The sequence below is a fragment of the Pseudonaja textilis genome, chromosome Z, assembly GCF_049901715.1.
Source record: "Pseudonaja textilis isolate UNSWEBS1 chromosome Z, rPseTex1.2, whole genome shotgun sequence".
Lineage (NCBI taxonomy): Eukaryota > Metazoa > Chordata > Lepidosauria > Squamata > Elapidae > Pseudonaja > Pseudonaja textilis.
In genome coordinates, this window is record NC_142008.1 from 305,403 (window position 1) to 325,951 (window position 20,549).

The following is a 20,549-nucleotide window of genomic DNA, read 5'->3' on the forward strand; positions in this document are numbered from 1 at the left end:
TTTTGGAGGGAAGTAACCATTTAATGACGAAGCAACTATTAAAAACATTCACAAGAGCGATGAAGTACTTGATGGAGGCAAGTTGACTGATAAAGTAGCTTCTTCAGTCGAATCAACCAACCCACCATCAACCTGGAAAAAGTATAGTTTGGTTTATTTCTCAAATGAGGAACAGCTTTTAGGAAAATTAATGGATCAAGAGCAAAGGAAATCATGAGGGGAAATCATGAGCACACAGGATAATCTTTTAGTATACAATAAATTGAAACCTCTTAGTGACTGCTTCAGGAAAAAAAATATAACAACTCCAGAAGTGAAAACACTAATATATTCTTCCTGATGTGGAGTAAAAAAATAAAGCCACCTTCTGCAACCTGAAATCCTCAGGATATGTTGGATTACATCACATACATCCAGCCCACTTTGCTGTTGTCTAACACATATGGAAAAGCTCAGACCAAGGAAAGTTGAAACATAGCATAGGAAGAATACTGAGTATAAATGTGCAATAGCGAAATCAGAAAATATTTCAGAGATTATATATCCAGATTTAGCTTGCAGCTTGTTTTTCAACCATTTACTGCCTGACCATTGTGAAACTTTTCGGAATATTCTTTCTACAATGACTATGGTTATCTATCACGAGAAAGTCCTGATAGACAAGTGATAAGAATCTTCTACAGCAGGGGACTTGAGAGTGAAAACAAAAAAGTGATTTGGATAAGTGGATGGCAAAAACAGCAGTCCAATTGCCACAAGCTCCTCTCCAATGCATGCCTAAGAAGCAAACCTATTTTACAGATAGCAAAGCAGCCCTTACACAATGCAAGAGGTTGCAATTTCCAACACTTATTCAATGGTCAAAAGAAGAAAACTGCCCACCTGATCACAAGAAAAATCAAATTTGGATGTAGTGAGGGAGATTAAGAGACTGCAGGTAAGAAGTTAAAAGCATCCTCTACATTCCATTGCTAAAAGGAGCAGGAGGTCTTATTCCACAGCAACAACACCCTTTCTGGACAAATCCAATTAGGAAGACTTCCATGCTATCACCATATATCCAAGTGCATTCCTTCACTTTTCTCAACTGCCTTAAAGAAGAGGAATCCACAAAAATAATCTTTGCGTCTGACTCAGTATACAGCCTAATGAGGGCTAAGAACTACCTTTGCCTGGCTTCTTTGCATTTTTAACACTCATAGTCACTGAGTCGGACCCCTGAACCTGGCAAGAAGTATTACACTTCTTGCAGTGATACAACTGGGCCCCAGTATGCTTCAGCAACCCCTTGTAGGACAGCCATGAACCACAGATATGGCAGCGGCGACTCCTTGTCCGGCTATGATTCTGAAGATGTTCCAACAGTAAACCCTCATGGACAAAAGTTCGGTCGCACTGAGCACACCGGAAAGGCCAATCTTCTGAGTGCATTCGCTTGTGTTCTGCCAAAGCTGCTGGATCGGTAAAGTAAACGCTACACTCCACGCACCGGCAAACCTGGCCTGGAGCATGAGATAGTTGGTGCTGGTCAAATGCTGCCGTGTCCAAAAATGTCCTGTTGCATGCAGAACAGTGCAGCGGCCAGTCCAATGCATGAACACGCTCATGCACAGTAAGCGCCTTCTGGCTTGAAAAACACAAATTACATTCAGTACAATGGTACTGAGTCCCAGGTACATGTATTAGCAAGTGTTGGGACAGCTGTCCCTCAAAAGCAAAACTTCTGTTGCATTCTGTGCACTGGAATTTTCGTTTGCGGCTATACTGGTGATCAGTCAAGGTCTCCTGGTGTGTAGAGTTCTTAGTGCATCTGCCACATTGAACAAGGCATCCTTTTGCATATGCTTCTTTCTGCTCAGGGTCATCTGTGGCATCATGCAGAAGAGCATTCCTACAGGCCATCAAGGATGTTGGAGTCTTCTGTCCCTCTTCTTCTTCAACAGACTGTAGTAGCACTGAGTGCCCAGCTAAGGCAAAAAGGAACCACTCTTAAGGGGAAAAAAAATCCCTATCCACAATTCAAAAGATTCCAGTTTAGAAACCAAAGTCTGAAAAGGGGATGTTCTACAATTCATCCTTATCCTAAGGACAAATAACAGACTAAAATCACTTGCAATGAAAACATTTATTACAGGTACTCCCTGGGTTGTAACGATTGAGACTGGAATTCTCGTCACTAAATGATAAATTGTAACATCACTTGACCAAATTATTAAATAACAGCAATCCCAGCAGTCCTGATTGCCACTGTTACTCCAGGACTGCACAGTTAAGTGGGAAGAGGTGGGAGACACAGGCAAGGACAGGTGGGGGACAGCATGGGTGCCACAGATTGGGAGCATGAGTGGGTTGATGGGGATCACAGGCAGACAGGTGGGCGGAGGGGTGCTGCAGATGGGCATGTGCTTGGAATGCTATGGAGTACAAGATCCCTGGGATCTCCATAATGGGGCTTCTCAGGAAAAATGTAGCAGGAGTGACTTAAAGGTACAAATTGTGACCTTCCCTGCCCGCTTCCCAATTGACTTTGCTTGTGGGAAGCCAGCAAAGAAGCTTTCCAAAGGAGATTGTGTCACCACGAGATGCTGCAACAGCTAGAATTTCAAGGACCAGGCTAAGTACCACTTGCTCAGTGTCTGGTAACTTCAAATAGTCGCTCAACAAGGTCATAATCCAAGGGCTACCAGTGTTTCCCCGAAAATAAGACCAGATCTTATATTAATTTATCCTCCGAAAGGGAGGAAAAAGGCTTATTTTCAGGTGATGTCTTTTTCTTTCATTTATAACAGCCATGTCAAACACAAGGCCAGTGGGCCAGATGGGCTTATATTTGGCCTGAAGGGGTGCCCCAGAGTTGGCAAGGATCTAACCCCTTCAGCCCCAGAACAGCCCTCCGGTGCATGCACAGGAGGCAGCAAGTGTATAGTAACCGATAGTGTCCGACAGCAGCTGTAGCCCGCTGGCACTGTGCAACCCATGGAGGGCAGGTGAGTCCGAGCGCTGCAACCACTGGGCCAGCCCTCCAAGCAGCAGGCACCCGGCCACTCTGTCCCACTGTCTTTGTTTATGAACTGACCATGCCCCCCACTCCCCCTAAGGGCAACCACAATGCTGATGCGGCCCTCAATGAAATCGAGTTTGACACTCCTGATGTACACCAATCTACATTTATTCAAATATAGTCATGTCATCTTCTTCTGGAACGTCGTCATAACTCTCCAAACCTTTAATTCCAGCCTGAATTTCTTGTGACTCCATTTCCTGTAGAACCATTGGCCCCAACCTGTCATGTCCAGCAATAGAGCTCTCCTTAAATGAGCACTTCTTGTCCAAGTAGCCTGCTCGTAGTGCATTGGCAACACAGCTGTCAGTGATTTTATCCCATGCATTCTTCACCCAAGTCACAACCTCTGGCAGGCTAGGCTTCACAAAGTGTCCATGCTGATTTCTCTCCATTCTATTTTCAATGTAGTCATTGATTTCCATGTGCAAATGGTCCTTGAATGGCTTGCTTATTGCAATATCAAGAGTCTGGAGATAGGCAGTCATTCCTGCAGGAATCATTATTTGATCTATTCTTCTCTCTGCAAGGAAATTCTTCATGTCTTTAGAGCGGTGAGTGCTGGCTGAATCCCAGACTAGCAGACCTCTCTGACCACCTCGCAAAACAAGTGGTAGCATTAAATCGACCCACTCCCTTATAACTGCTTGTGTGCACCAGGGTTTTTTGGTTTCAAGAACGTAAATGCCTGAAACGCATTCAATCTTATTTTTCTTGCCCTTAGTAATGATTAGAGGTGGGGCTTTCTTTCCATTCAGACGAATTGCCAAAATACACGTAATACGTGCACTTTCGTAACCAGTGGAGGGAAAGTAGATTGATGAGGCATCCCTCTGATCAATTGTCATTTGAGATCCTTGGCCCATAAACACTGCAGTTTCATCCATAGCAATCATGTTGGAGGGTTGGTATTTAGAAAAGTTGATGCTATCAACAAAGGACTTGAATGCAAGTGCACGTTTAATAAGTTCAGTATTTTCCAGCTTGAATAGTGTTGTCGATTTTCTTAGAGACAGTTCATATCGCTGGAGGAAGTCATCCAGCCAGCGTTGTGATGCTTTGAATTCTGGGGATATTTCTAAGTGTGGTGCCATTGCAAGAGCAAATGCTTGAATATCAGCCCTGCGCACAACCAAAGCTTTTGCTCTCCTGTCAGCAATCCATTCACAGATGATGTCTTCCAGTTCAGGAAATAATGGCTGCCGACCTGATCCACACTTGCGCTTCTTAGCATTTCCCTTGTCCAACTGTTGAGTGAGGTTATTGTACTCTGCTCGCCATTTTCGGACCTTTCAGAGATTCAACTTCTTCTCATTGCAAAAAGCCGTAAGATTCTTGCCCCAAGAGTCCTCCACAATTAATTCCTTTCTTGAACTCGACGGAATAGCTCTTTCTTTTTGCACTCATCTTGTCTGGGGGTGAAAATATTATTCCTTTTAAATCTACCATTAAGTCAGGGGTGTCGAAAAACTCAATTTCATTGAGGGCTATATCAGCATTGTGATTGCCCTTGGGGGAGGCGTGGCTGCCTGCCTCATCACAGTTGCAGGTAAGCAAAGACCGACAGTGGGACAGAGTAAGCGGGCAGCCACCTGCTGCTTGGAGGGCAGGCCTGGCGGTCACAGCACTCACTCACTTGTGCTGTGCGGGCTGCGCAGCCTGAGTGCATCAGCCAAGGGGCTGGCGGGCTGCAGCTGCTGCCGGATACCGTCGGTCCCTGTGTGCTCACCGCCTATGTGTGCAATAGGCGGATGGATGGCCGAGCTGGGCTGGGGCCGCAGTGGCCAGTCCTCATTATCTCCAGGGCAGCCCCATGGACCAGATATGGGCCCATCTGGCCTGCAGGCCTTGTGTTTAATATGCCTACATTAAATCAAGTTTTAATTGAAGACTTACGAGACAGGAGTGGCAACAAAAATGACAGTTAAGAATGATGCTTCACACAAAAGTGATGAAAAATTGCAGGCACGAAAATTTAGAAAACATTTATTTCACACGAATGCATTAACTATGTCCATTACAACACATGTGCATGTGTCAGTACACTGATTGGTCATTTGGCAATAAGTCGTGACTTCATCTTTTTACGTTAGGTGTTCACCTCTCATCCAAAGGCACCCACTTGTGTATTTACAAATACTTAATTATAATTTATATTATCATTTTAAGTATTAATGTCAATATTATTATTTTCTGTTTAATTATATATTATTTTATATTTGATCAATACGTCTGTTGTGCGTTGCAACGGAGATATTAAATGAGTCCATCTGGCTGATTATCTTAACGGGCTTATTTTTGGGATAGGACGTATATTACGAGCATCCTAAAAAAGTCATGCTGGGGCTTATTTTCTGGTTGGGTCTTATTTCTGGGGAAACACAGTATCTATTTGGGCTTAACAATGTTTTCAAGGTATGTAACCAAAAAAATGTTATACTTACCACGTGGAATTCATTCTCTACATCATTTAAGGACTAAATACTCCTTCAATTTTAGGAAAGCCTGGTTATGCTAAATTGCTGTACTTTGCCATTATTATCCAGCACTCACCAAGTGAAGCCAAACCCCCCTGATCGACACACAATTCCTCTTCTTGTTTAATGGTGACTGCAGCAGGAGGATCTGTGCAAAAGAGATACAAATCAGAAAGTTATACTCTGTTCCACCTCCCCAGACCCCAGTGCAGCAGGCAGAAGGTCTTCCACGAGCTCTCAGTAGAAACCAAAGTAGCTTGAAATGCTTGTAGGCTCCACTTTCTTCCCTGCCACAATTTAAATTAAATGTCTGAAATGCCAAAGCATCACTTTTCAAGCCATTCTTTGTCCTCCCACTCCACATCTTTAAAATAGAACACTATGAAGAAAATGGCAAATCAATTTCAAAGTAATCACATATGAGTATGTCAGGCAGTAACGGACAGCAATTCAAATTCCCGGAATATTCCACTCAAGATTCCCAGGAATACCAAAAATGTCCACTTTATTATTACACTCACATTCATCACTGCCGGGGCTTCCAGGAGACCATGGTTCCTCCTTAATATGGAGCTCTTCTTTTTCTTCCTTGATATTATGACGAACGATCTGATATTCTTTATGAAATAAAGAGAATTAGACCTCAAATGATTTCAACCGGGAATTAAACAATACCTTTCTATTTGAGATAATGTAGTTTATCTAGTACCAATGTGCATAAAATATATTACTATGATATTCTGGGATCAAATTAGATTTCCTACCTCAAGACTCTAAAAGAGCTGCCTCCACTACAGTTTGGCCTAAATGCTTAAGGAAGAAATAGATCTGTATAAAGTCATACCTCTAGTAAGATTATGACCTAAAAGCAGGACTATGTGGTAGACAAATTGGTAAAGACCAAATATTTTTAAAAGCATGATAAATCATTACTTGATAAAAACATGTCTGCCTGGCCAAGCAAGAAAAAAAATGTTACCACATTCTTCCATCTGATCAAGAAGCAAAGCAGGTATAACAACGTACACGAAGACTGGATCCAGCTAACAACTACCGTATTTTTCAGACTATAAGACGCCACAAAGTAGAAGATGCACCCAGGGATGGGTTTCTACCTGTTCTGTCCACCTCTGTAGAACCAGCAGTTCTGAGGAGCAGCAGGCATAGAACCGGTTCTATGTCTGCTGCTGTTGTGGCCCACCCCCTGCCTGGGTTCTTACCTCACCTTTATTTCCTGCCTTTTCAACTGCAGCTGCTTTGCGTGACACAGCTGCGGTTGAAAAAGCAGGAAAAAAGAGGCTTTTCAAAGGCTGTGCACTTGCATGCAGCACTGCTCAGCTGTCTGGGCAGCTCAGCAGGTTGTAAATTGCACTTACACGACTTGCGTGATTCGTGCATGTGACGCTAATAGATAGATCCGGTAGTTATACCAGTCGGATCCCATCCCTGGATGCACCTAACTTTTGTGGAGGAAAACAAGAAAAAACTCTGCCTCTTAGCAATTTGCCTCCTTGCAGTAAACAGGAAACAGCTTGGTCAGCTTCAGCACATGGCCTGATTAGCACAAGCAGCTGATTGTCAGCTGGCTGGGATCCGGACGATTAGCTGTTTCAGGCTACAGGGATCACCACTGCCTATTGCTACCTCCACATCGTTTTTGGCCTCTGTGTGTGCCGTTTTCAGCCCATTCTGATCCCCGCCACCTGGAATGGGCCAAAAACGGGCTGACAAGGCTGTTTGCTGTTTGTTGCAAGGAGGCAAAGGCTGAAGGGTGTGGACTGGTGGGTGGGCGGGGTTTTGTCAACATTTGCTGTATGAGATGCACAGACATTTCCATCCACTTTTGGGGAAAGAAAGTGTGTCTTATACATTGAAAAATACAGCAAAACGGCAAGTATCTCTTGGAAGCTTGCAAGCACGCAGACAAAAGAATGACAGCCTTCTTCCATTGTTGTCTGATAGTTGTTACCAAAAATATGGCATCAGTGGGCAGCCGTCGGTCATCAGGTCCTCCATTCATTTCTCCAATCTTTTAGAAATAACTAAGTGGTGGCTATTGTCATATCCGATGACAAATTTCATAATTTGATCTTGGCCACCTGGCAGGTCAACACATGAATACAAATTACCAGCTTTGGGGACAGGATCGGGTAGACCTGCCACATTGTAAGTGGATTTGTATACGATTTGTTACAATACACCACAAAAGGATGTGAATTGATGGCTGAGCCTCAGCGGGCAAATATTACGGGGGAAAAACTCACCAAGGCCAGCGCTATCAATGAAGCTCATTTCATAGCAATTCTCCTGATTGACGAACAGGTTACTTTCTTCCGCTTCTCCATCCCCAGAAGAAGCATCTGCTACGTCAACAAACAGATTAGTTTCTTCCTCAGCCTCTCCATCCCCAGAAGAAGCATCTGCCACATCAACAAACAGGTTAGTTTCTTCCTCAGGCTTTCCATCTCCAGAAGAAACCTCTGCCACATCAACCGGGGAAGCTGCATGCAGAGAAGGGAAACGACAACAACAACTAAAGTTAGCAAATAGAAGAGAATGCATCTAAGAATTGTTTAGTCCTTGGTTGTTTTCTTGCAGAAATTAATCTGACTAGGTGAAATCATTGGTATTGGAAACGTTTTCTCTGTTTACACAAGTAGTCCTTAATTTACGATCATAATTGAGCCTGGAATTATGGTCGTAAATTGTGGTGTCGTTAAGCAGGTCACTATGTGGCCCGTCCTGATTTTGCAGTCTTTTTTTTCTTTTGAAGCAGCTCTTAAGTAAATACCATAATCACATTGCAAATGCCTCAGTCATGAAACAAATACATTTTACTCAATGGGCACTTTTCAGGAGTAAACACTGGAAACCAACAAAAAAAAACACCCCAAAATCACCATAAATGCAAGCTGGTTGCCAAGCGTCTAAAATAAGATCTCGTGTGATCACAGGGAAGGCAGAGCCATTGGGACTCCAGAACCAAACTGGAAGTAGCTCTGAAGAGGTCCGTCCTAAGAGAGGACTCCCTGTATAGGGAAGCTTCCCCAATCACTGTCGGTAGGAGGGGTCTGGTTTTCCTAATTGAAGAAGTACAAAGGGCAAAACCCCTCCCACTTCTGACACTGCAAGGCATATTACTGTATATAAACAGAGAGCGAACCCCATTCCCTTTTAGCACTGATGATGTACTCTAGTTGGGTCATGAAACGTCTGCAAGAAAAAATGCTCAGAGAGCACCAAGCATTCCACAATCATCCTCCCATACTCTCCTCCCTTCTAGAACTGATAACGTTATCTAGTTGGGTCCACGAAATGATCGGAAGAAACAAGCCTGGACAGCACCAAGAATGCAACAGATCAAAAAATGTATTATGCTGTCAGGTTCTGTGATTGTCCATTCCATCAGAAGCACAGGGTATTCTCCTGAACAAGGGGCACTTATTTTTATTATGCCTTCTGTCTCTCAATGCATGTGCACCAACATATCTAAGTCCATAGTCTGCAGCAATTGGAAAGTAAACAGTCAATAATGAAGTAATAATAATAATGAAGTAAAATACAAGCTGAGGCCCTGATGTAAGAAAGCAGCAGATATAAGGAAACTGCAGTCCAGGAAGTGGTGTGGATTGCTCTTTCTCTTCCCACAAACAACAAATCCAGCAATAAACTGGAAAGACCATTTAGAAATAAGAAAGCTTCGTCTGTCAGTGCCATTAACATACTGGTGCAGCTGGGATCTTTAGGTATCTCCCTATTCTCCAAGACTTCTGACTCCTCCATGCGGACTTCCTCCCCTTGGTCCATCTGGGACAGGATATCAGGCTTGGAAATGGCATGATCTGTACCATCGGAAAGGAGACAGGTTGTTAGGACACCAGAGAGCCGGTTCAGCAACCCCCAGAGAGTCAGTGTACTCAGTCAGTGTATAGACATGAGATCAAAGTCCTCACCCAAGGAGACCAGCATGTCGTAGTTGCTCCTCATGACCGTTCTATAAAGCTCTCTCTGCCACTCTTCCAGCTTCCTCCATTCCTGCTCATTGAAATGGACCGAAGCGTCACTGAAGTTCAAGGGCACCTAGGAAAAAAAAACAGATAGCTAAAGAAATCACTGTGCATCTTCCATCAAGTCAACCCCATTTCCCTTCTGCATTTTCAAATTAGATCCTGAGTGAAATCCTAATCTTCACTTCAGTTCTAAAAACTCAGAAACCTCTAGCTGGCAAAGTATTTATTGATATATTTAGAGAATTTGTCTGGCCAACCACTCACTCTTACCGACTTTGGGCAGCTTTTGGGCAAAATTAAAATTACCAGCCTTTAAGCAAGCGGTTTGTTCTTTGACGGACTATGGTTTACAGGTGTGTTAAACAGGCGGGCCAAATGCATCACATGCAGGCCATACCCTGCTTCGAGAAAGCAAGAAAGATCACAAAATGTCATATGACATCAACATGACAGCATGAGTTTGACACCCGTGGTTTACAGCTACGGAATCTGAAGATGCCTAAAATTTAAAATAACCCCATCTGTCATCATTTTTTCCTTCCAGTCATAAATTGGAGAGTGGATGATGTTCCTGTTTTCAACTAGCTAATCTGTCTTGTCCAAAATCAAGAGCAAACTGAGATTCACTGCATAGATACCCTGGCTTCTCATCGTAATTTGGGAGAGATAAACCATAATGCTAACTGAATTCCATAGTTTCGTTCGCAGTAAGGCAGAACTAAAGTTTATGGATGGTGGTTCATCTACAAATCCTGTCATGCTTTTGTAGCCTCCTCCCAAACCATTTTTGCTGAGTCCCGACTCTTCTCTGGATCAGGCCACTCCAGTGGGACAGAGGTTACCTTAGGGACTTCTCCTTTAAATCCTGGAGGAAATCGCAAGATCCAGAAGTTCTGGTTCTTCAACAGGCTCTCAAGGTTTTCCAACCTGCGCTGCAACACACTGTTCTCCTCCAAGATGGTCCCCAACATGGCCAGTTTGCTCTCCAGCTGGCTCCCCATTTCCATCACGGTTTTCTCACAGCCCATCCACTTCTGCTCGGCCGCCACCATTCTCTGCTCCAGATGGAGCAACTGGGCATTGGGGGGATCCATTGCGGCCTCCGTGGCTTCTCCTGCAGACATGGCGGACCCAGATGCTTCCGAGTTCCTGACCTTCATTTCTCCATCCCACGCTGGTTTTGAAGTCTCTTAGGAAGGAAGGGAAGCCAACCCAGAGGTCTTGAACCCTGCTTTTTGGGCTAGAGGGAAAAGAGGAATTCACACACCATTCTTCTCCACCAAATTCACACATGCATCATTTCAAGAACTGCAAAGTTCAAAGGGGCTCCTTGTCACCCACTGCTAAGATTTAACCATCTGCTTGAGAAGTTTGTCATCCAACCCCTGCTGCCTGCGTTTTCCAATTCCCACTGTTTAGACCAGGGGGTCAGCAACCTGCGACTCTGGAGCCGCATGTGGCTATTTCATCCCTCTGCTGCGGCTCCCTGCTGCTGTTGGCTCCACAATTGATAGGGCTTTCTATTAGAAGTAGAGGAAAAAGGACACTGTGCTAGGAGACTCTATGGTGATGATGGGACCCCTGGTTTAGGCAAAGTTTCTAGTCCTCATGGCTGGACATTTTCTCATTAAAGTTCAGGAAACATTAGAAAAGGCATATTACCATGGGCACATAAACCATGCATCAAGTTTCTAACCCTCTTCACTCAGAAAATACACAGTCTAATTATCTGACCCCACCCCACCACTGGCATGCTCCCAAAGACTGGGGGATTACAACTCCCATCGGCCATCCATTATGGCCAATGGCAAAAGACTTGAGAGCAGTTGTGAATGCTCTGCTTAATAGACTAGAACAGATTACTCCACGGGTGTCAAACTCGGGGCGCCACGTTTCCGTCATGCGATGTTTTGCAATGTTTTTTCCCCTTCACAGAAGGGTGGCCTGCATGCGACACATCTGGTCCGCGGGCCACCAGTTTGACGCCCTGCCAATACCTCCATTTAGCCAAGTGTGATTAGATACACAAGGAATTTGTCTCTCTCTCCCCTCCCCCCATGCAACTTATGTTGACAGAAAAGGCCCAGGGAGATCCGAGTTCAACTTCACTCCCTCATCTAGCCTATGTTACAGGATTGTCGGAGGGGAAAAACTGGAAATCACCTAGGATATAAAAAATAGCCCACAGACGAAGGATACCTACCTCTCTTTCTAGCGCAGATCAACCCGCTAACGGAAAGGATTGCGGAGCAAAAACCAAAGGGCACCGCCGGGCGAGGCTTAGACCTTTGAGCTGTTGGTTAAAGGGAAACAAGAAAAAAAAAAAAGGCTGAAAAAACAAATCTGTACTTTTTTAGGAAAACCCTACATATGACCCTCCTTTTCTTGGCCGATGATCCATCAGTGTGACTGATGCCTCGCTCAACGACCAACCCCCCACAAAAAAAAAAACATTCCCGGGGCAGATCGTTTACAGAAGGCTAAGCCGGGAAGAGACTTTGGAGGTCTTCTAGTCCAGCCCCACCCTTGGAAGAAATGCTAGGGCAAACCCTTTCCTTTAAAAGCTTGAAACCCTCTCCCCCCCCCCAAAAAAAAGGGGGGGACAAAGGAGCGCGGGACTCCCGGAAAAAGAAAGGGGGGGGGTATCTGGATTCGGACGCAAAGGCGAGGACCTGCGAAGCCAGGCGAAGAAAAAAAATATCCCCAGCCAAAAATGGGAGATTCCGGGAGAGGCCACGCCGCCTGGCACAATCGGGCACGATCGCGCCCGGTGGATTCGGCGCAAAAAGGCACCCGGGGACCCCTCGAGGCTTTCTACAAGAGCCCGCTCCCGCACTTTTGGGGGGCGGGGGGGTGTCTTGCAGGGGAAACAACACCCCCAGTTCTTGTAGGCTGGCTTAACCCTCGTTACCGAAGGGGATCGCCCACCCCCGCTATGCCCGCCGCGGAGGATTCTGGGAAGACAGACGGAGGGCGCCCGGTTGCCGAGGAGAGACTGGCTCCCGATCCGTAGATTTTCTCCCCTCTCCCCATTCCTCCCTCGGGAATCGCGGCCCCCGTTTCCCCAACCCTTCTCCCCCTCCGCGCGCCCCCGTTTTTGCGCTACCTGGCCGCGCGCCGCCCCTCCCCCGCCCGGACGTTCCCGCGGGGGCCGCCTTTGTCTCGGCTGCCGCAACGCCGCACACTCGGAAGGCTGGCTGCGTCGCGCGCATGCGCCGGCCCAGCGAGCCGAGGCGCAGCGGTTAGAGCGTCTCTGCGGGAGACCTCCGACTGAGGCGCCGCTCTGGCGGCCGGGAGGAGCATTGCCTCGAACCAGATAACGTCAGATAATCCTCCACATATGACTTATGCTAGATAGTCCTCAACTTACCACCGAAAATGGTTGTGTTGTCCTTAAGCGAGACAGAGCTTCATTCCACGGGTTTTGTGCCATTTTACAACCTTCCTTGCTGCCTCGAACCTGACCTGAAGCACTTAGAAAAGATAGTCCTTAACATACGACCAAAAATGGGTGTGTTGTTAAGCAAGACAGACCTTCTGTTCCACAGATTTTGTCCCGTTTTACAACCGTCCTTTGTCGCCATTGTCCACAGCAAATCACCACGGTTGATCAAAGTCAGGATCAACAGTCATGAAGTTGACTCTGGTCGCCAAAGGGGATTGCGTGACAAGCCCCCACCCACCCCCGGAGGAATGCAGCGACCATTGTTAAGTCCAAACCAGCGTCTTGCGTTTCGATCCCGTGAATTTACAAAGGTCATAAGTGGGAGTCATGATCCTCTGGTCACTTGCTTTTGGTGCCATTGTGACTTTTGAAACAGTCACTAAACGAACCGTTGGAAGTCCAGGACTTCCCGTACAAGCATCCAGGCATCTTGCACTCACCTCATGTGAACCCGGGATGTGGAGGGACCGTCGTAAGGATGAACCGGTTGCCAAGCATCTTTGAATTTTGATCCCGTGACCACAGGGCGGCTTACCCAGCCCGTAAGTGTGAAACTTGGTCATAAGTCATCGTCCCCGCCCCCCGGTGCCTTTGTGACTTCGAACAGTTGCTAAACAAACCACTGTAAGTCGAAGACTACCTGTTCGTGCCTCCGGGCATCTTCGCGGACTCTTCCCTTTTTTTTTTAACAGGTTAACAGAGTTGGAAGGGATCTTCTAGATCATCTAGTCCAACCCCTCCCAAATGCGAGACCTTATACCATTTCTGACAGATGGGAGTCCAGCCTCTTCTTGAAAGCCTCCAGGGATGAAGCTCCCACAACTTCCGAGGGCAACTTCTGTTCCATGAGTTGATTGTTCTCCCTGTCTGAAAGTTTCTCTTTATTTCCAGGTTGAATCTCTCCTTGTTCAGTTTCCATCCATTGTTCCTTGTTTGGCCTTCAGGTGCCTTGGAGAATAGCTTGACCTCCTCCTCCTCTCTGTGGAAGGCCCTCAAATATTGGAAGACTTCTCTCCTGTCTGCCCTGGTCATTTTGATAATTAAAGTCAGATTAAAGTCAGAGTTGGAAGGGACCTTGTAGGTCATCTAGTCCAACCTCCTGCCCTCAAATATTGGAATACTGCTATTATGTCTCCCCTGGTCCTTCTCTTCACTAGACTAGCCAGGCCCAGTTCCTGCAACCAATCGTTGTATGTTTGAGCCTCCAGTCCCCTCATCATCCTGGTTGCTCTTCTCTGCACTTTTTCTAGAGTCTCAACATCCTTTCTTATAATATGGTGACCAAAACTGGATGCAGGACTCTAGGTGTGGTCTTACTAAGGCTTTATAGAGTGGTATTAGTACCTCCCTTGATCTTGATTGTATTCCTCTGTTAATGCAATTTAGGATTGTGTTAGCCTTTTTGGCAGCTACTGCACACGGCTGGCTCCTATTTAGCTGGTTGTCCACTAAGACTCCAAGATCCTTCTCACAGTTACGGCTATTGAGCCTGGTTTCACACAGTCTATATGTGTCCTTTGGGTTTTTCTTGCTTAGATGGAAGACTTTACTTTTCTCTACATTGAATTTCATTTTGTTAGATAGGGCTTAGGGTTCAAGTCTGTCGAGATCCATCTGGATCTTGAGCCTATCTTCTTGGGTGTTAGCTATTCCTGCCAGCTTAGTATCATCTATAAATTTGGTAAGTTCCCCTTCTATTTCCTCATCTAAGTCATTAATGTTTCGATCTTGTTTCATTCTTAGCATTTGGATTGTCAGTTTTGAAGGGTGGGTAAAGGTCTTTTAGCTCAGTGTGCCCGTCAATGGCCGATTTTTCTAAGTGTCAAATGACCAGAAATTCTCCAGTGTTTCGGAATGTAACGACTCAAGTTTCCCACTTGAAACTATGGTACAGTCTGTCCATGTGTTGTTTAATTGCTATTATTATACTTACAGACCACCCAAATAAATTCACTGCCCTCCTTCCTTCTTCTGTCTTCCCTGTAACTAACTTGAATTTTGTATATTGTCTGATCTTTACTCTCTGGGAGATAGCCCCAGATCTAAGGCTGCCTTCCAAGCTCAACAAGGTGGGCCATCAGTGGTCAAAATAGGTGGCCACAGAGCAGTTGACCGAACAGGGAAGACAGAGATTGAAATCCATGGAAGCTCCCTGGGGAAAACATGGTCTTTCAGGCCACTAGCCCACAGGACTGCAAGAAAAAATAAAACCCATAACAAAAGGGGCCTTGAATGCAACAATGAACTGGGGTTGAAGCAGTATATAAATGAATTAGCTGGATACTCATGTTTTGCTACGAAACTATGTGGTCGGGCTAAGTTTTTGGGGAGGAAAATAAGGAAAAGAAAATTCTGCCTCTGCCTACCAGCATCCATCGGTATTCATCTGGCTAGCGTCCTGTCAGTGTGTGAGAGTTGAGGGCTGTTTGGAAACTGAAACCGTATTTGCTGGGTGAGCAAGGAGACAGCAAGGAGCCTGGGCGTGGCTTAGCTCAACTGCTCTGTACTAAAGCTGCTTGGTGCTGTGAAACTAAAACTGAAACTGAAACTGAAACTCCTCTGCTTGTGTTTTGCATTTGGAACAGATTTCTTTTCAGGTGGGGAGGGGGAGTAGAACTCCTTAGCATCAGAGCGTGTTAATTGCTGTAGAAGAAATACTAAGGAAATACTAATGATCCCAGGGTCCTTTCGAAAAACCCTTTCTTAGTGAGCCCCTAGAAGCCAAGCGGAACATCCGGGCCAAATTTCAAGTTTGTAGGCTTGATGGTTCTGGAGAGTTTGTGATGATGCGCGAGTGGTATATTTCGCTTTTATATGTATAGATAAATCCAGCAGGGCTTCACTGGGTACAATATTCGTTCTCCAGCATTTTAAGGTTCTCTCTTCTTTTTGTGAAGATTTGATTTTTGACGGCCTGACCAAAGTTCGGGGAGAACAAAAAAAAAATTTAAAACCCTATCATTTCCTCGCATGCACGAGCTCATCTTAACTTTTTAATCAAGGGAAAAGAGGGAGCACAGAAAGCAGAGACTTTACACAAATTAAAAAAGAAAAAGAAGGGAAAAAAAGCAAAGAACACTTTTCTTTCGGCCCACCCATCCCCAAGTTTCAGCTTTTTTGGGGAAGTTTTCCTCCGAGAGTTACAACAGCGCTTATAAAACAGCATAGAAATTGAGCATAATGAAAAAAAACCAACATAATCCTAATCACACTTTGGCTCCTCCTCGGCTCCTTTCTGTGTCTCTCCCCATCCCAACAACAAAATTCCCACACATGGTCTCGGAGGCGACGCAAGCAACTGAGATACGAACGGCATCTTTTGGGCCTTGAAATAAAGAGGGGGTGGGAAAGCTGCAGAGAATTCAGGAAGTCCAGTAGTGATCCCATCAAAATCCTGTCTTGTTCTGTTTACTTGGGAATTGCAGAATAACGAGAGTCAGAAGGGACCGCAGAGGTCTTCTACTCCAAACCTCTGCTTGAGCAGGACACACTGTCCCATTCTGGACAAATGGAGGCCTAGTCTCTCCTTGAAAAACTCCATTGATGGACCATCCACAAGTTCTGGGGCAAGCCATTCCACTTTTCAAACTTGGGTTTCCGAGCAGACGGGCCCAGGATCTGCCTGGGGAAAGCCAAAACAGAGTCCACAACAACCAGGGAATTCCTTCCTTGATCTAATAGTCACATCTTCACGACGATGAGCCTCCAAGGAAGCCTTCAAAAAACAGCAGCCTCTGCCCGGTTCACTTCCAGGTCCACTTCCTTTTGGGACCTTCTTAAACAATGAAATGCAGAGTTGGCCATGGACTAAATGAAGATGAAGGTGATCGGTCAACCACATTTGCCCAATGCTTAAGGAACTTCTGATCAAAGGCTGACTCAGGATTGTCAATAATTGATCAAAGGATGATGGAGGACCTTCCAGGGCTGATCAAAGGCTGATTCAGGACCTTCAAGGGATGATCAGTGTTTGTTTGTTTTTTTTCTGTCCAACCGAACAGAATCTTCGTCAGCCTGATTTCCCTAGAAACATAATCCACAAAGAAGGGAAGCTACATGGCACCTGGAGAGTTGAATTTCTGCATCTGAATGACGGTCAAGCGGAACTACAATGGCCCCAGCAAAGGGGGGTGAGGTGGGGCGAAGTCCCGGTTGCATCAGTGGGTCAGGAAGTGGGCGTCCCTTTCAGGAGGGCCAAGGGCCGCCCGGCGGTTTCAGAGGGGGGCACCGGAGGCAAGGTGCAGCTGTGCTGCAGCAGGCGCTGCTTGCAGGCGAAAGCCTTGGGGCACAGGCCGCACTTGTAGGGCTTCTCTCCTGTGTGGGTGCGGAGGTGCTTCTGCAGGTGGTGCTTCTGCATGAAGCTCTTCGGGCAGAGCGGGCACTGGTGGGGCCGCTCCCGCGTGTGGGTGCGCTGGTGCTTGGCCAGGTGGTGCCGCCGGACGAAGTGCTTCCCACAGTCTGTGCAGTGGAAGGGGCGTTCTCCCGTGTGGGTCCGGAAGTGATTGGTCAGCTTGCTTTTGTCTGTGAAGCTCTTCTCGCACGCCGGGCACTGATGAGGCCGGGTGCCCGTGTGGCTCATCTGGTGACGTAGCAGGTGATCCGAGCGGCTGAAACGTCGGGGACAGTAGGGGCAGCCCAGTGGGTCCTTCGGCACAGGCTCGGCAGGCGCTTCCCGGTGGGTGTTCTGATGGAGCAGCAGGTGGACGTGGAGTCGGAAGCGTTGGTGGCACAGTGGACAAGCCCACAGCTTCTCTCCCGGCGGACCGGCAGATGGCTGCCCTGTCTCTTGAGGTGACATCAGAGGGGTCCCATTCACGAGTGGCAAGGAGAGATTTCGCCCCGAAGGGGTGAGACTTCTGTAACTTTGTGGGCGCTCTTGGCGGCCAATCTGACACTGCCGGCGGACATGAGCAGCTGCTTCTTCCGCCAGACTGCCCTCGTTGGCACTGTAGTCGGCTGTCTCCCCTGGAGAGTCCCTTGGCCACATACAGGAATCGAAGTCCTCTTCTTTCTTTATAATTCTTTCCACAAATGTCTCTCCCGCCATCATCCAGGTCTCATGGGCTGCAGAGTTGTCCTCTGGCTCCGTTTTGATTAAGATGTGGTTGGTTGCGAGGGCTGCAGGAAATAAGGACAGCATAAACCCAACATTCGTTATGGTTTAGTCCCACCACACATAGGAATGCACAGCACACACACCCAAACCAGTCCTTCTCAACTGTAGCAACTTTAAGACGGGTGGACTTCAACTCCCAGAATTCCCCAGCTGGAAGTCCACCCATCTTGAAAGGGTTGAGAAAGGGTGCCCCGAACCCTACCATCTTCTTAAAAAAATGCTTTGTTTATTTAACAATTCACATCAATCAGCCTTTCTCAATCTCAACAACTTTCAAATATGTGGCATGCAGCTCCCAGAATTTCCTAGCATGCCTAGTCAGGGAATTCTGAGAGTTGAAATCCACACAACTTACAAGTTCCTGAGAAACAATGCTGGGGAACCATCAACAATCCTTTATTGAGATATGACGTCAAGGGATTCAACAAAACCCAAAACTCTGCAGTGAAAATGGAAAAGACCAAAGAGAAGAATTGGGGTGAATGAAAAAAAAACAAAAAAAAAACCAGGCAGGCATTTAATTCCACATTAAGAGGATTCTGAGCGAAGGATTTAAAGGGTGTTTTTTGCTAAATAGCGCTCTTGAATACAAGACCCGGATACTACAAGGCTGAATGTAGATCACGCCCAGCAAATACAAGTGAAAAGGCCTTCCCAATTTTACAAGGAACTTAGGATCTTGTGCTTGACTTTTATGGATGGTGGCGCACGAGGACCGCTGGATGAATATTCTCAGACTAGGACAGCTCGTTTGAGGACCACAATAGTAATTTATTACATTTACAGGCCGCCCAACTACTAGCGGTTTACAAATTGTTACAAAAAACACTTCAAACATTTGAAAACATGTAACAATATAAAAAAGGAAAAGGAAAAAGATGGTGAAGGAATAAACCCAGATCAAACAAGCGGGGAGGAGGACTATGGAGTCCTAGGTGATCTCTAAGTTTGGTGGTTTTCTTGCAGACGTTTTATGACCCAAATAAGTAACATCAACAATGTCAGAAGACTTATGTTAGGCTTCTAACACTGATGCTGTTACCTAGTAGGGTCATGAAACGTCTGCCACAAAACACCCAAACTCAGAGAGGATCGAGGACCCCATAGTCGTCATTGCCCTCCTCCTCCTAACCAACACCCTCCTTCCTTCAAGCACTGATGTTGTTCCCTACGTAGCTTATGAAATGTCTGCAAGGAAACCCCCAAACGAGTGCGGCACTCGGAGCTTATATTGTTTCTGAGTTTGTCTCCCGTCCTCCAGAACCAACATTGAAGGACACCAGAGAGTTAAAGGAGCACCAATTTTGGTGGATACAACATAGGCATTTAAGGTCCCACTTTGGCCTTTTGAAAACGATAGACGCAAAGATTTTGCAGCAGATCAAAAGGTTCATTCAAAATACACAATTTGCAATTATTTCACTGGCTGGAGTCACGCTGCAACTCACATGTGGCTCTGCTCACTAGTTTGGGTTTTAACTACCACAGGGCGCTGCAACCTTAACCTCTCAAAAGAGCCATTTGGACCTGTTTCCCACAGAGAAGAAACACTGGGAGTCAATAATTTAACAACCAGTGTGACTGGGTGGGCGTGGCCAACTCAACCGTCACTCACTCCCACCCATCACCACCTGCCAGGTGAGAAGTGACCGGGAGGGGAGGGGGCCAACCACTGGTAGGATCAGCCAACAGGGAGCTGCAGCAGAGAGTGAAAGAGCCGCATGTGGCTCCGGAGCCACACAGGTTGCAGACTCCTGAACTAGCAGATCCCGGCAATTTGGGAGCCAAAGAAAGAATGTACGGCTTGTTTAGCCAGTAATGCAACCAGGACTCTAACTTCCTCTGAGAGAGACAAGCCAGAATAACTGGTTTGTACAACACCCTAAACCTTTCAGACCGAACCATTTCCAAATTTGCCAGGCTGAAAACATCAGTAGGAAAAATGTTACTTTATGGCTGTCACATTATGGCTTAATTTAAGCCGTTTCCCCCCCTACCCATCCCTCCGAAAACGACAGTTTTCCTTAAATTGTTTCGATTTGTTTTAAATACATCTATTGGTTTTTTTAAGTGTTTAGAGAATAAAGCGCTCCATTTATTTTGGAAAAGGATCCTAGGTATAAGATGCTCCTGTTCAAGTGGTACAGTGGCCTAGGGTGGAGCTCTTGCCTCACCATCAGGGGGCTGCAAGTTCAGTCCTAAGTAGAGGCAGATATTTTCTCTCTGGGCACAATGAGAATATATCTGCTGAACAAAACTCCAGCGACAGGAAGGGCATCCAGCCATTAACCACTTTAGTAGCTCCATTCAGTTGCCCAGACTCCACCCTGCAAAGGATGGGGGGGGGGGGGCATTAAATTATGATGATGATGATGATAAGATGCTCCTGTTCATCTAGGTAGTTTTACATAATCAAAAAATTAACACACATGCCCCCCCC

General features: G+C 46.1%; 1 protein-coding gene across 2 annotated transcripts; it reads right to left on the reverse strand.

Moving 5' to 3' along the window:
• LOC113449955 (uncharacterized) lies at window positions 1-12,762 on the reverse strand. Of its 2 annotated transcripts, none has more exons than XM_087915272.1 (9): window positions 12,460-12,762; window positions 11,752-11,841; window positions 10,391-10,788; window positions 9,492-9,618; window positions 9,264-9,380; window positions 7,803-8,039; window positions 6,060-6,155; window positions 5,615-5,686; window positions 1-1,967 (listed from the first exon to the last, which is right to left on the reverse strand). In XM_087915272.1, the coding sequence occupies exons 3-9, from the start codon at window positions 10,706-10,708 to the stop codon at window positions 1,156-1,158; spliced, it is 1,779 nt and encodes a 592-aa protein (XP_087771398.1). In that variant the 5' UTR covers window positions 10,709-10,788; window positions 11,752-11,841; window positions 12,460-12,762; the 3' UTR covers window positions 1-1,155. The 2 variants fall into 2 exon arrangements, with proteins under 2 accessions (XP_087771398.1, XP_087771399.1); XM_087915273.1 differs by having other exon boundaries at window positions 10,391-11,068.
• Window positions 12,763-20,549: the final 7,787 nt, after the last annotated feature.